Source organism: Fusarium oxysporum, chromosome IX (assembly GCF_013085055.1).
Source record: "Fusarium oxysporum Fo47 chromosome IX, complete sequence".
In the NCBI taxonomy this organism is placed as follows: Eukaryota; Fungi; Ascomycota; class Sordariomycetes; order Hypocreales; family Nectriaceae; genus Fusarium; species Fusarium oxysporum.
The window spans coordinates 2,705,972-2,721,581 of record NC_072848.1 but is presented as its reverse complement, the minus strand read 5'-3'; the positions used below and the strand labels follow the sequence as shown (position 1 = coordinate 2,721,581).

Below are 15,610 nucleotides of genomic sequence, written 5' to 3'. Positions count from 1 at the left end.
AGTATGACGCGAAAAGGGTTCACGGCAATCCGTTCGCTTCTAGCCATTCTAGCGTCTCGGGGGGGCTGTAGGGGGCTTCGAGAAGTACTGTTAAACCTTCTAGCGGCTTTCCAGAAATGCGCGACCCCAACTACTGCACCTAGCTACTAGCGTGGCAGCCAAGCCTTTCCGCCCGACGGACGGGGGGCCCCGCGCCAGCCTGAAGTATGTATGTACAAGTCATGCACTCAACAGATGACGACACCGACGGGGCTCTTCCTAACTTACGTTCGCCGGTTTGAGCAGCGCGAAACACCTGTCCGATAGGTGCGATGAGGTTGAGTCTTATCACCTGCCCAAATGGTCCGAACAATAAGGAGTGAGAGTTTTCCTAGGCCTTCGTAGTAACCAGGCGCACAGGATTTACTGCATTTCCTTTTCTCTCCTGTATCACTTTCCCACACCCTCTCCCGGTATATTAATCCCCCACATTCTTTCCTCTTCTATCACTTCACCGCATCTCCGCAACCCTTTCGTAGTTTTTGCGCGTTCCAGCAGCTGCAGCTAGCTGGGCGGCGACCCCGGATCATCAAGGCTGAAGTACTACTGTACCACGCGTGCGCAGGCTTTAATATGGTATTGCTTGGTAAAAGTCACCTTTAGGCGCCTTATCGCATGGAAGGAAATCGGGATTTCGCTATTTGTTGTGACCATACGACGGCCGCTCATTGGTGTTATGCCCTATTAGTCATATGCCGGGACTCAATCTGATTTGGCGGGGGTATACTACGTTGGTTCGTGGAGACTGACGTCGAATAGACCCTCAGTCAGGTTACTCATTTCTTATGTGGACAGCCTATATATAAGTATGAACAATGAGAGGACCTGAACGTTATTTGCTTTGCCAGGTAGCATGACACTCTGAAAGCCTATACATTCATCGTTACCATGCTGGGATTTCTCACACTCGTCCCGCAGACGCTGGCGATCCGTCTTTTTTCATTGCTGTTGTTCACCTTGTATGCCAGTGCAGTACCACTTGCTGCCACCAAGACCCGACCCAGCTATCACATTACGCCCGAAAAGAAATGGATGAATGATCCCCAACGTCCGTTCTTCCTGGGGGACGAATGGCATCTCTACTACCTATACAACTCCAACTTCGATAGCTCAAACCCCGGTTCAGGGGGGGCGGAATGGTACCACATCACGAGCACCGACATGGTGCACTGGACTCGCCGGGGCGTAGTGATCGAGAAATACAAACCAAACCGTCCCAATGGCATCATCCTCGGTGACATCGAAACCGGCAGCGCCGTGGTCGACACAAACAACACGGCTGGCTTTGGCCGGAATGCCGTCGTGGCCGTTGTTACACAGATGGCAGATGGGGTGCAACAGCAATCTCTTTTCTATTCCACCGACAATGGGTACAGTTTTATCCCTTATGAAGGCAATCCCGTGATGCCAAACCCAAGCCCAGGTGCAAAACCTGCATTTCGAGATCCCAAGATCTTCTGGGATGGCAAAGCGGGGCATTGGGTTATGTCTCTCGCAGAGGGTAGCAAGATTGGTTTCTACACCTCTATAGATCTTAAGATCTGGGCGTATATATCCGAGTTTAAGCCTGAGAACGCCGGTGTAGACCTGGGCATCCTCGAATGCCCAGATCTATATCCGATCGACCTAGACGGAGACAGCACAAAGCGCACCTGGATTCTCGCGTTAGGCGCTAACGGCTACCGCTACAATAGGACGACGGGTACCGCATACTGGACCGGAGAATGGGACAGTAATGGCTTCACAGCCACAAACAGCTTTCCGCAATGGATGGATGACGGGCCTGACTTCTACGCCACGGTCAGCTGGGAAAATCCTAATGACAGATACGGCAGCCGCTATGCCATTGGCTGGATGAATAACTGGGAATACGCAGCTTCGCTGCCTTATTACGCGGATTTCGCTGGCCAGGACAGTTTGGTCCGGGAGGTCAAGCTCAAGACTATCAACGGTTCTCCCACTTTGGTCAGCATCCCAATAGGAGGGTATGAAGACATTGTCGCATCTTCCAAGTCCGTGAGCGAGAAGACCATCACAAAGGATCCTGCGTCTGCATCCCTCCCCAGCGAACTGGAGGAAGGTGCGTACATCATCCGCGCCACGGTCTCCAAGAATGACGGCGACAAGGGCAACGAGGTCCGCTTTGTCATCAAATCCGACGGGACTTTCAGCACGACTGTCGGTTATGACTTCTTGCATTCCCAGGCTTTTCTGGTCAGAGACTCCGACGGTTCCGCGACGGATTCCATGGCGGCGGGTCCGAAGCAGGCGTACGATACCGTGCGCACAGCGCCGTATCCTTCAGGAGGGAGTACGGTCAAGCTGGTTATATACGTGGATTGGAATTCGGTGGAGGTGTTCGTGAACGATGGTGTAGCAGTGTTATCGGGGTTGATTTATCCGAATCAAGGGGCCAACGGCGTTCGGGTTGTGTCGGATACAGGAAGTTTGACGTTGGTGTCGTTTAGCTACGCGGCGTGTGAGAGTATTTACTAGTTGTTCGTACAATACCTCCCGACAGCGCCGTGGAAAATGGTAGAGTAAATACTGTGTGGGTCGGTGCCGCTCACTTGGATGCATAGAAACCATTCGCTCCATATCTTCCTGCGGTCTAGTCAAATAAAAGGGAAGGTGAGGAGGGGCAGGGCGGCAAGAAAAGGTGGACACGAATCAGTGCTTTCGTCCTCGACGGACTGTTGAACAAGTCGTGATATTAGGCTTCTCATCCCTCAAATATGTGGCGAGTAATGTAAAGCTATCTCGAGTCAGGCGACTTTTCGGGATTCCGCAGGGCTATCTCTTTCTCAGATGTACAGATGCCGAAGTATTTCGCTCGGTATTAGGCTTTTCAGTTTCATACTTAAAGCACTTTACAACTAGTACCACGAACAATCTAGCATTGCCGGGGCAATAGAGTTATGTATTACTATATTATTTCATCGTTATCGATTATATTAACGTGGCGATATTCGTTTAGTGCTCTGCAACTCGCGGTACGATTTTTGTGATCCGCCGTAATCGCCTCTCACCTCACCGAAAAGCCTTCCTCTAACACCCTTGACTTCCAACAATATAAATAATGGCATCGTTGGGTGCGATTTCACGGGCTTTATACAATGATGGAGTTTGATGGCGAGTTGAACATTATTGCCAAGGTCTTCCACATCTAAGAGTCGTGAAGGGAACCCCTTCTAGCAAGATAAGATCGCAACCATCCATCGATAAGGGAAAGATCCTTATAGGCAATGAAGAGATGCCATTGTCATCCGGTTCCATGCTCAAGGCTGCCCCAGAAGGACAAGGCCGTTGGTTTCAGGGGAATCAGCCATTGAGGAATGCATCGGCGACCAGGTGTGCCGGCGTGTGGTATGGGATGACCGCCCACGCTATCAGATACGCATATGTGGAGTATGTCCATATCTGTTGGCGTCAGAAGCAGAACCATACAGCCGCCCCATTCATGGTTTTGTGGGCCAGATTCTGTATACGCATATTTGCTAACACCTAGTGTGAATATAGATAAGCTGTTCCGTGCCCCATAATATCCTAATATGACCTGCAGGAGTGGGTCAAATATCCCTTGGCCTCCTTTGCGTTCAAAAGTTAGGATATTCAGGTCTACGTTCCATCCACTGAATGGGCACGTATTGAGGTTACGTCGGGGGCACACTGATCAATGTTATTGGCACGTAATATGATCAAATGATTCTTGACCATACGAATTACTTCATCTACTTCTTAAGTCCCCCATTCCCCGCACAATACATGATAGACCTTCCTTAGTTGATAGCGACCATGGGTCCAGTTTCCTGCACTACCGAACGGGTTCGCCAGAGTGTAGGACGCTTTGCACGCCATAATTTCGGCCATGTCTCAGCCGCTCCTAGTAAATTTAAGAAGCTTCTTACATCACCGGGTTCTCAGCTTCTTCTCACTGTCATGGTCGTGTTTGTTGCAGTGACCAGCTTCTTTACACCCTGGACCTGACCAGGAAAATTTGGCGGAAATCCCAGGAAATGATGCAATCCGAATCCCAGGTAGGTTGAATATCAGGGGTGCTTCTCTGGGATACTTGGTTATCTAATTCTAGACGGTTATCTCCACTGCTCAAGATCGAGTACCAATCTAGCTGAGCAGGGTCATTTTTATTTACCACAGTATGAGGGGGGATGCGTAAACAATTGAATCTGGTACCACAATTTTCCGCCATTGCTCGGTCATATCCAGTAGACTATATCTTTGCTGTTCACACCAGTTGGCGTGTTCTGCTTCGTTTTCTTCTCGCCCTCCTTTGCAATCGCATGTATATCCCCAGTTCCTCTCCAAGAAACGCTTGGCTGAGTAGACATCTGCTTCCAAAAAAGCACCAGTGAGTTTGTTGTAATCAGTGTCGAGCTCGCTTTGTGTATCCAAGACATCCGAGTCAGAGCTGGAGTTGATTTCCTAGACATCTTCAGGCTAATATTCGAGACCAGGCTCTGTTTCGTTTACAGCTCGTTCTCATCATTTCGCAGTCCACTCAAGTTGCCTTCAAATGCTACATTTGAACTCGCATTGGCGCTTCTTCCCTGGTATAACGAATCTGGTGCACAATCCGCCTTGAATGATCTTAACCATTGTTCACACAGTACAGCTCATTGGTCGAGACTACACATATCTCATTATCTCCGGCAGCGTGGCTCATATCACCACATGGATTTCGGTCAGAGAATGAAGGCAATGGCATTTCTGCTAAACTTTCTAGCGAGGTTGAGCGTGATTCCGCTACGATAGGTGATCCTGGCGTTATTAAGGCGTTTTGCCTAAAATCCCAGCATTGGGGTTCCTCATTACTCGTGCCGGAGCAGGAATTATAGAATCGTCGGCCTCTTCCAAATGCTCAACTGTCACGCCCGAGCTTTCAGGACAGCAGCTATCATGGAAGATTTCCACGCTTGGCCTCGGCATCTGGTTCTGTATCTGACTACTAGGTCTGCTAAAAGGAAGCGGATAGTTCTGATCCATTTTGTACCGACTTAGCTTATCTAGTGCGGTTTTGAAGTCGTCTAGAATGATCGTATCGGTGAAGCATTTGAAGATAAATGCAAATTTCCAAAATGGATTGATATAGCCGATCGGGATAACAGGGGTGACGGAGAGAAGATCGACAATGATGAAGATGATACTGAGAGACATGCTCAATAGTAAAAGACCGAAACGGGGGGATATGCGGATAATTTCTAAAGGCCTGAACTCATAACGGTATATTATATTCCAGAAAAGGTTGATGGCTGTAAAGATCCACCAAGGATCGCTAATATATATCAGTTAAATTGCTAAGTATCTCTTAGTAGTGATGCTTACCGGCAGACGGCCTCAAGCGGTCGGGTTGAGGCGAAAAGATGATTATCAGGAGTGTTAAAGTAGATGAAGTTGGCATAGATCTCGAGGATCCAGTAGGGTTGGACTAGTACAATAGTGCCAATATATATAGCATTATTTCGCTTTGAAAGGAAGGGCTTGTTCTTCATCCAGGCGATGACGTTATGCAGATTCCATGAGATGATGAGGAAAATAACAGTCGAGGAAAGATACCATCCCCAGGCCGGAGGGTCGAAAAAGGTAAAGAATCCATTTGGCATCGCCAGAAGGAGCTTATAAGATTTGTGAGATGATTATTTATTAATGCGATACCGATAAAGATGCTCACCTCGATCAAGATAAGTTTATGTAACAAGACGCCGCGCCGCATATTAGCTAAGGTGATACCAATCATGATGATCAAAGCCCCAATCATACAGCCTTGCGACCAAGCTTCCAAGGTGAGTTTCGCCGGGCTCGAGGGCCATGCCCCGGGAACTGACATTGTGACACAGCAGGCTAAAGCATGGATGAACAAGAGAGTGGTTCTGTGGGTAACCGAGCGATAAGAAACGAGAGAATAGCTCAGGGTGGAGACGAGACAGTATTAATAGAGATCAACAGGACCTTTACCCCGCCTTTGCTGAACCACTAGTCTCTGATGGGTTCGTCGAGGTGCAGGCCTAAGCGGGCCTTAGCAGGCCACTAATTTGCTCATCCCCACGCCACTGGTGCATGGTGCATCTAGCTAGCTTGTCCATTGTCGCGAGGATACTCTGTACTCAATGCAACGCTACGACGACAGAGTAGGGGGGTACGTACTCTTAGTTTCTTCTTTGTAGTTTCTGGGTGGCAGGTCCACGAGTCAACGGCCAACCTGGGAAGACTAAACTAGCCGAGCAGAACAGTAAGCATTCGTCACACCTCATCACATCGCACACGACGAATCAAATCAAAATCGAGTAGCGCCACGCCATTTGTTGCACATGTTCCGCGGCATTACTTGTATGAGAGAGCCCATTCAAAGCGGCATTGTTTCTGCTTATGGTACTCAGATGTACAAGGGTCAAACAAAACCACGCCACCCCTTTCCCAACAGCCTGGAACTGGGTCAATCAGCACCAGCTGGAGCCGAGTGGCCTAAGCGCAATTGACTTCACTGCCAAAGCACCACCACTCGCGACTAGGCTAGGCTAATGTCCTGCGATTCCTGATACGTTGGAAAGATAGTAGCCGAAAACACAGTCCCATCGCTAGCGAAAATCTCAAGCACAGACTTATGAAGATGTCCACTTGTTGGAACTATTAATATGGAGACCCTTCCGAGTAACCTTTGCCGTTCTAATCTCCTTGGCCCGGCCAGATGCAAGGGTCTTCAGCTCTAGAATCGGATGTTGACCCGAACCACCATCCTTGCAGGTGAACATCTCGCGGGTGATTGACTGCTGCCCAGCCCATCCGTTCACGCGGCTAGGCCACTTGGGACTAGGCCAGTTCGCCATCCAGGTAATGGCTAGATCATGACCTGCTTCGTCCTAGTACCACTGCATAGCATAGGTAGAAGGGCCCTCATCAAAGACCGGGAATCGAGGTCGTCGGATTCGTACAGCTGGACTTGGCCATTTTCACCGTTCGTGGCGCCAACAGCCATCTTCCACTGTGTTATCCGTTGGATCACAGAAAACCTTGAGGTCTCGTAAGAATGAATCTTCTCCCTTAGGAGGGCCTGAGACGACCGGTTCTTTGGCAAGATCAAACTTCTTTCCATCTTTGCTTGTTGCCATAATAATACTCTCCCAGACCGCACCATGATCATAAGCGAGGTTAACGTAATCAGTCAAGATAAGCCGCAGCTCATTCTTCTTGTTATCGATAACTCCGCTCCCAGGAAAGCAACCAGAGTCATCACTCGGATTGCTCACTTTAGCAGGATATAAAGCAACCGGCTGTTCACACCAGTGAACCGCATCAGTGCTCTTGGCGTGTGCTCAACGTATCGGACCCTACAGCAGAGCCTCTGGGTTATATTGACTGAAGAGGTGATGAGCCCCATGGAACCCAGCTAGACCTGCGGGGTCGTCGATCAGTGGTACTGGGGTCTGATGGAGTCGGCTGCGTAGGAGGAGCAAGCGGAGTAGCTCTGAGGGACTTGGTTTGCCTGACCGAGGATGTTAAACGAGAGGCCTTTGCCGTCCCCAAGAACATGGCAGCCAACGCGGATATCAGCGATGTTGATGTGGCCCCATAACTTTGCCGTGCTACTATCATGCACGAGGATGTGCACCTTCTGACCCTGCCACTTACTTATATCCCAGGTGATATAAACGAGAGCCTTATTATTGGTGGCTATCTGCTTTAGAAGGGGCTTTCCGTCTAAGTCGCGCATAAGAGCAACGTAGAGGTAATCAAGGTCATAGCCTCATCCAATCAGAAAACTCAGGGCAGAGCTGGCTCTGAAGGTGCTTGACTGAGTTCGCCAACGGCTTCCTCACCAGCCTGCTTGGTGCCGAGAAGAAGTCTTTTGCCATCTTAGTGAAAGGGACCATCCCGGTAGGATGCATCACTTGAGATGGAGTCCTTGCCGAACGCAGTGCCACTGATAACCTTCCAGCTTTTGAGATCGCCAGTCTCGAAACCGGGGCTTTCAGGGTCTAGATGACTCTTAGAATGACAATTCTTGAGTTCAGGGAGCGAAGCTTCAGCGGCCAAGGTGGCGGTTAATGAGAGAAGAGCCGAATAGATCATGATAACTTGAGGGGGAAGTAGAGGAGAGGGACAGAGAGAATCAGATCTGGCAACTGCTGGACTTGTCCTGATCATTCCTTCATTAAGTGCAGTTACATGGAAGCCTTTGTACCTCAAGTGCAAAGCTCGCAAGTCGCAACCTCGGAGTACTATCACTTTGGCGCCATGGCCTGAACCGAATGTGCGTATGAGTCTGGAGTACATCGGCCAAAACCAACTTCCTGACTGATAGAGTTGTGGAGAAGGCATGCCGAGAACAGTGACTAGGGTCTAATGAGCTAGAGCTAGTCTAGAAGCACAGCACAAGACGTTCCACGCATGCACGGTCGGGGATATGGCGGGTGGTACGTAGAGCCAAAGCCATTCATACGGTATTATCGGATGATTCGAAGTGGGGGTAAGATCCACGGAAGATGATCCTTGCCGGACCTGAATCCCCTCACAACCTGGTCGTTTTTAACATGCCATAATTCTGACAGAGCTTTGACAATTCTCGCAAACGAGGTGAAGCACGGATCAACTGCTTGCTCAAGCATGGAGATTCATCACTCAGAGTCGCCCGTTGAGCCTTGACCATGCGCTTAGTGCATTGGCCGAGTCTAAACAAGCACGGATATGGGCAACAACTCCGGGCCAACAATCCATTGTGGGAGCTCCATGTGTTATGTTCTCCAATACAATAGGTCAGGCCAAATGGGAAATGACGATCAGCACGCAAGGATGTCAGGCTCGATAGTGGAAATGGAATATGCATGGAAGGACAGAACAGGCTTGAACTCAGACAGTTAACCTTGTCTAGGCTGAGGCTATTGTCAAAGGAAGTACGGATTACAGAATGCATGGGACTCTCAAAATACCATATGTGGACTAGCCGACTTGGGAGCCGTCATGGTACTAGGGTAATGCTCTCGCAATGCAACGCAACGCTTCGACTGGAATCAATGCAGACGCTAGTAAGCGATGTGTCTGCCAGCGGGTTTCTGGAAGGTGAATGGAAGTTGGGATGACACCTCTAGGCGTCAGAGGAGTTCCACTTTCAAGGTGGTCAGTGTTACATCGTGCCTTCTTGCCGGCGCGACAAATGACACCCCTGGACAATCACTGGTAGGGATAAGGCGACATTCGAAATCGTGTCGATCAAGCTTGTTTTTGAACGGCGTGTTAACCCCCATTGGGAATAACTTGATTGTGCGGGGGGGTTGCAAGGAAGCAAATCCACTTCCGTGAGGGGGACGTTGCAGGTAGCTACCCTACTCCTACCAGCCTTCTCTCATCACTTAGACTCCTCATCTACTCCATATAGGGAAGGTATAATAGCTCTCGTTTAAACCCAAAATGGCCTAATGTCTGTCGATCTATGAGAATTTATAAGCGATGGCCAAGCAAAGAATTCCGCACGATAGCTCAGCTCCAACAGCCAACAGCCCAACCCCGCACCCAACATGATGCTATCCCCAGTTCCAAGTTCGGTTACAGTTGCATTGTTGCGGGCAGAGATGCAGATGACGGAGACTTGATCGTTCAGGTTAGCCCCGGCTTGGCCGACGTATTCTAGAAACATTCTAGGGTCAAAATCGCCCGACTTCGCTGTAGCAGCTGCTTATCCATGTCGACGTCACGCATAATCCTGGCTCATTTGAAGAATCTTTGAACCAACGGATGAACTACTTAGTGGTGCGAGAGATGATTGGCTCTATTCGGCGCCGTCGTGCTTCGATATCTCCGGGATTTGTGGCGATGCTTCTCAAAGCTTATCAACACCAGCTTGAGTGAAGTTCAACCACAGTGGATCCCAATGAATGGCTTGGCAGACATGTGAGAAGAACGTCGCCGACTCGTCTTAGTCTTTCCTAAAGCCAGATGCAATCAAAGAGATTGGCCAAGTCACCAATACAGGCTCCAGCTTCTCCATGGGCACGATCTCCAGAATTCGGCCAAAGATAAGATAAATCTCAAAACTGCGAAGAATCTATAAGAGGGTGGTTGTTTCCACAACCCAGATCATCTTTACAACAGGAATTCCTCTACTCACAGCAACCAAACATCCTCTTCTTGACTATTTTATCTTCCATCTCAGCAGTAGTTCGGTACACTTCATCACTTTGACGATGGGACTTATCGGCAAAGTGTCTCTTCCAAGGCCCCAAGATGAACCTGGCAAAGCGTGGCCTGCCATCGCCGTCGGCTTCTTCGTTGCCTTTGGTGGTGTTCTCTTTGGGTTTGCCACCTCCTCCCTCTCTCGAAAAGCCCAAGGTGACTGACCTGTTCTATAGCTATGATACTGGCACCATTAGCGGTATCCTGGCCATGCCTTACTGGCAGCGTGAATTCAGCACAGGTCACGTTGATGCTGATGGAAACCCCAACGTCACTTCGTCTCAAGAATCAGCCATCGTGTCTATTCTCTCTGCAGGCACTTTTTTCGGCGCCCTCGCCTCGCCTCTCTTGTCTGATTGGCTTGGTCGCCGCCCTGGTTTGATGATCTCGACTTGGGTCTTCAACCTTGGAGTTGTTTTGCACACTATCGCGACTGACATTCCGTTGTTTCTGGCAGGCCGCTTCTTTGCTGGCTTCGGTGTTGGTCTTATATCTGCTACTAGTATGCACTATGTTTAGCCATGTGGTACAGCGGCTAACTCTCCTCAAGTTCCTCTGTATCAGTCTGAAACAGCACCCAAATGGATCCGTGGTGCCATCGTTGGCTCCTACCAGTGGGCCATCACCATCGGCCTTCTTCTCGCCGCCGTCGTAAACAACGCGACTGCGAAACAGGATGATTCAGGCTCCTATCGAATTCCCATCGCGCTCCAACTCGCTTGGTCTCTTATCCTCTTTAGCGGATTGCTGTTTCTTCCAGAAACTCCACGCTTCCTTGTAAAGAAGAGCCAGATGGACAAGGCGGCAAAGGCTCTCAGCCGCCTTCGAAGATTGCCTGCTGATTCCCCAGAAGTCGCAAATGAACTCAATGAGGTTGTAGCAAACCATGAGTTCGAGATGAGTCTTGGGCAGTCCTCATATCTCCAATGCTTTAAGCCTCCCATGCTCAAGAGGCAACTCACGGGTATGGGCGTTCAGGCGCTACAGCAGCTTACAGGTGAGCACCTCCCACAGCCTCAGGCAACTCCTGACGTTTCTTGAACGATTCTGACTGTTCCCTTAGGCATCAACTTCATCGTAAGTTTAGTGAAAGTTACTTCTAAGAAGCTTCAAGCCAACTGACAATCTTCTAGTTTTATTACGGCACCAAATACTTTCAAAACTCGGGAGTGTCAAGTGGCTTTGTCATCTCAATGATCACTTCAGCTATCAATGTTGCATCGACGGTGCCCGGAATGTATGCAATCGATAAATGGGGACGCCGGCCCATGTTGCTGTGGGGCGCAATTGGCATGTCTATCTCTCAACTGATTGTCGCTGTCTGTGGCACTCTGTCTACCGGGCAGTACGATAACGGCGAAATTTTTATCAAGAACCTCGGTGGGCAGCGAGCGGCTGTGGCCTTTGTTTGCATTTACATTTCCATCTTTGCAGCTACTTGGGGTCCCCTCGTTTGGGTGGTGACCGGAGAGATTTTCCCACTTAAGACACGAGCCAAGTCCCTCAGCATCACGACCGCTACAAACTGGCTACTCAACTGGGCTCTGGCTTATTCCACCCCGTTTATGGTCAATTATGGCGATGGAAATGCAAACTTGCAGTCCAAGATCTTTTTTGTGTGGTTCGGCTGCTGTTTCCTATGCATTGCATTTGTTTGGTTCTTCATCTATGAGACAAAGGGGCTCACTTTGGAGCAAGTTGATCAGCTCTATGAAGAAGTAAGCGTCGCTCGTAAGTCGGTTCACTGGGTCCCGTCCTCCTCTTGGGAAGATCGACAGGGCCACGGTATGAAGGATGACAAGAACGCAGATGTAGAGGAAGTTGGCAATTGAGGGGAACTCGGTGGAAGATGTCACTAGTTTTGAAATCTGGAATCTGGAATCTGGTGAGCTGGAGCTGGCCCTTTGTGGGAACAGTGGTTGTGTCTCAGATTTAGAAGATGTTCGGGGGGACAACAGCAGCCAAGTCTTTTCGCATGTAATCCACATTCGGAATGACAGGCGGGCAGGTTTTGAGGATGGAAAGTTGGCGGGACTGGTGGTTGTTCGAATGTGTTGGTTTTGTCTTCGTCTCTTGTAGGGTGAGTGTTCCATTCATCCAAATAGATTTCTTCTCTAGCTTAGAGATTCCTCACTTCGTATCGCGTCGCGCAAATTGGAAATACTTGTGTGGGCATGCATCCACCTCCGGACGATTTAGTGACAGTCTGTCCGTATAATCACATAAACAAGTATTCAGTAACTAATCTAAACCCAGATCGACTTGGCTCAGTGAAATTACACACAATCAAGGTATTCCGTCAAGCACACAAACCAAAGGTGCTTATTAGGGACACCCCCAAAGAAATCGGAGGCTGGCGCGCCTGTAAGACAGAAAGCTCTTCGCTTAACTGTGAGCAAAGATTAGGATAATATTAAGTAAGAGATTCTTGTGAAACTATGATATGATCCTAACACAATCCTGATTCGACTAGACTTGAGCCCCCCTGAGCCTCAAGGGCCAGCCTCAAGTGGCCAACCCCCCACTTTACCATTGCTGCTAATCGAGCCTCCTTTTATTTTGGTCGAAAGCAGAAATAGGAGCGAATGTGTGAATATGGTGTGCCAGAGAAATATGACCCACCCTATCGCGGAGCCGCACTCAACTCCGCGTGCCCATCTCAGTTAAACAGGAATAGAATCATGCTACAATTCTGAGCGTAAGCTTTAGGCCTCAGTATAGGCAGCAGGCTATGGTGCAACCTTTGGTGTATATGTAGCTAGCATCCATCACACTAAATGCACTTCATGCTGGAACCACTCCTTCACCCTGCCGGATATCTTTGAATTCCGCGGTCTGTATTGGAGAAGTAGCATGGATGATAGTGTTGAATAGGCAGCCACAGGAAACGAGTGTCGCACGATTACGCGTAAATCATCAGAACAGTGTTACAGGTCTGTTGCAAGGTCAGCAGGCCTAGTATCATAGCCTCGCCTCTTTAGCGATAAGAAGGAGGAGAGCAAGAACAACCATGATAAGAAACAGAAGATAATCATTCCGATCATTATTAGATTATACCAAGCTTCGAGGGTGAGTCGCGCTGGGCTCGAGAGCCATGCCTCAGGGACTGACATCGTCGCGATAAGCTATTACATTAGCAAAAGATTGGTCCTATGGGGTAACCGAAAGATGGAGAGGGGGGGGCTGCGACGGGTGGATGCGTGATTAATATGTATACAGAATAACGGGCGCAAGCCCCTAGGGTAATCTTGCAAGACTCGTCTGGGATGCAGGTCAGAGTTCGAGACTAACCTGATCTGCACGTTCCCCATGGGGTTGCGGTGGGATCATCTCGCAAGTGTGTATGGTACGTCTGTGCATTCTAGCGGGAGCATCATGTAGGACGATGACCTGTTAGGTAGAGGACCCATAAGATATCGAACTAAATTATTGGGCATACAACGGCCGGGTTAACGGCAACCATGTTTGTTTCATATCTTACTAACACTCTTACGGGCCGATTTGTTATCATAAGCGAGACCTCCGCAGACTGAACACTACCCCGCTTGCTTGATTAATAGCTAAAGCTTATGGGTAATATTTAAACGAGATGCTTTGATCTATCTGGCCGAGATATCGATATGGCTTACTTGCCTGAATTTAAATGAGATGCATCGAGCCAATACACTGGAAGGAATCCCAATCAACTCAAGCTTTAAGCAGTCAATTCTTTAATGTTTACTCGTTCGAGCTTTTGCCCGATAGAAGAGCGAGTCTCAGGAACTTTCTTCAGGATCTCTATGAGTAATAGTACCCGAACTGGGTGAATAACTACCGTCCAGAATAGTGTGGCTCTATAGTACTTAGGTGTATTCGAGTTAACATGATCGCACAAGCCCATCGCCTCTTGAAAGGTCACCAGATCTTACCTTAAATACCCAAGCACAAACTCCAATATACAGTTCAAGTTCAGATATCCTTTGTTAACAGTTTTGCTTTTATTTCTCTATGAATTGTGTGTCATTTCCATGATCAACGCAGCTATTTAGTTCTTTCCAAGCTCCTTGGCGCGGTCGGCAGCAGCCTTGACAGCCTTATCCACAATCTCCTTCAGACCAGAGCTCTCAAAGCTGACAAGAGCAGCGTGGGTAGTACCGTTAGGGCTGGTGACGTTCTTTCGCAGCTGAGAGGGCTCATCGGAGGACTCAACGAGCATCTTTCCGGCACCAAGGCAGGTCTGTGTAGCGAGGCGAGTAGCCTGCTCCTCAGAGAGACCGAGACCGACACCGCTGGAGATGAGATGCTCGACGAAAGCGAAGAAATAAGCAGGGCCAGAGCCTAGACATATTAGCGATGTTGCTTTTGTAGGATGTGATGATGAACTTACCGGAGATACCAGTGACGACGTCAAGAAGCTCCTCCTTATCAACCCACTCAGTAGCCTTGCTCACACTCCCCAAAAGTGCAGACGTCAACTCCCTCTCCTCCTTGGTAACATCATCCGCCGCATAAAGCCCACTCGCACCCTCGCCCACAAGCGCAGGCGTATTCGGCATAACACGCACAATATGCGGCGCCTTGCCCGCATCACCCTTGAACCACTGCGCAATGCTCTCCAGCGTAATACCCGCCGCGATGGAAATAACAACAGGGAGGCTATCCCTCTTGGCCCAAGCAGAGCTGAGCTCCTCGCAAACACCCTTTGCGACCTGCGGCTTCACAGCGAGGATGACAACATCTGCATCGGCGGCGGCTTCTTTGTTGTCGGCGGTGGTTTTGACGCCTAGGTCGGCCATCTTGTTGCGGTTCACGTCCCAGGGCTCGGAGACGTAGATGTTGGATTTGGAGATGTTTTTGGCGAGGAGGCCGCCGATGATGGCGGCGGCCATGTTGCCACCACCTAGAAAGGTGATCTTTGCGTCTTGTAGTGAGGGAGTCATTTTGATTGTGAGTTGAATTGAAGGAGTGAGGAAGGGATGAGATGAGATGGTTTATTTATCGTGGGGTTGAGATTTGGTGATACGTAAAAGTTTGGGGTGATGGCCGACCCCGCATCGGATTAACCCTGCGCTACCCTTTTAGCTTTCGCCATGAGCGATAACGGCCTGGAATGACTGGCGTGGAGAAGCAATTCGTGACAAATTTGGCAGCTTTTCGTCGGCATGAAAGAGAAAAACCGATGTTTTTATTAATAACTCATTTTTTCATGATATAGTCAGGATCGCGATATTTTTTGTCTTTTCAGCGCTGTGACTTGCGGTTCAAGCTCCCTTACAAATTTTTTCAACTATTAATCATACTTGCACTGCACGCGTCACATCTGCTGAGGATTTTCTCAAATTAAAATCATATCCTTCTCTCTCGATTGATACCCAGATAGACGGAATGCTAGAGCTAATTGACAAGCTAC

General features: G+C 49.1%; 5 protein-coding genes across 5 annotated transcripts; 2 read left to right on the top strand and 3 right to left on the bottom strand.

Moving 5' to 3' along the window:
* Positions 1 to 927: 927 nt before the first annotated feature.
* On the top strand, positions 928 to 2,535 carry FOBCDRAFT_206700 (glycosyl hydrolase; the record flags this gene model as incomplete). The annotated part of the gene is made up of 1 exon (XM_031190608.2): positions 928 to 2,535. The coding sequence occupies one exon, from the start codon at positions 928 to 930 to the stop codon at positions 2,533 to 2,535; it is 1,608 nt and encodes a 535-aa protein (XP_031034593.2).
* Positions 2,536 to 4,742: 2,207 nt separating this feature from the next.
* On the bottom strand, positions 4,743 to 5,932 carry FOBCDRAFT_231913 (uncharacterized protein). The gene is made up of 3 exons (XM_031190605.3): positions 5,729 to 5,932; positions 5,383 to 5,672; positions 4,743 to 5,332 (listed from the first exon to the last, which is right to left on the bottom strand). Exons 1-3 carry the CDS (start codon positions 5,882 to 5,884, stop codon positions 4,828 to 4,830), a joined length of 951 nt encoding a protein of 316 aa, XP_031034590.3. The 5' UTR covers positions 5,885 to 5,932; the 3' UTR covers positions 4,743 to 4,827.
* A 1,530-nt stretch (positions 5,933 to 7,462) lies between these two features.
* FOBCDRAFT_243777 (uncharacterized protein) lies at positions 7,463 to 8,124 on the bottom strand (the record flags this gene model as incomplete). Its single annotated transcript, XM_059610554.1, has 2 exons — positions 7,463 to 7,752; positions 7,923 to 8,124. The coding sequence occupies 2 exons, from the start codon at positions 8,122 to 8,124 to the stop codon at positions 7,463 to 7,465; spliced, it is 492 nt and encodes a 163-aa protein (XP_059465872.1).
* Positions 8,125 to 10,272: 2,148 nt separating this feature from the next.
* On the top strand, positions 10,273 to 12,297 carry FOBCDRAFT_253177 (general substrate transporter; the record flags this gene model as incomplete). The annotated part of the gene is made up of 4 exons (XM_059611028.1): positions 10,273 to 10,723; positions 10,754 to 11,218; positions 11,309 to 11,313; positions 11,355 to 12,297. 4 exons carry the CDS (start codon positions 10,273 to 10,275, stop codon positions 12,051 to 12,053), a joined length of 1,620 nt encoding a protein of 539 aa, XP_059465871.1. The 3' UTR covers positions 12,054 to 12,297.
* A 1,881-nt stretch (positions 12,298 to 14,178) lies between these two features.
* FOBCDRAFT_53653 (pyrroline-5-carboxylate reductase dimerization-domain-containing protein) lies at positions 14,179 to 15,195 on the bottom strand. The gene is made up of 2 exons (XM_031190601.3): positions 14,588 to 15,195; positions 14,179 to 14,538 (listed from the first exon to the last, which is right to left on the bottom strand). Exons 1-2 carry the CDS (start codon positions 15,138 to 15,140, stop codon positions 14,246 to 14,248), a joined length of 846 nt encoding a protein of 281 aa, XP_031034586.2. The 5' UTR covers positions 15,141 to 15,195; the 3' UTR covers positions 14,179 to 14,245.
* Positions 15,196 to 15,610: the final 415 nt, after the last annotated feature.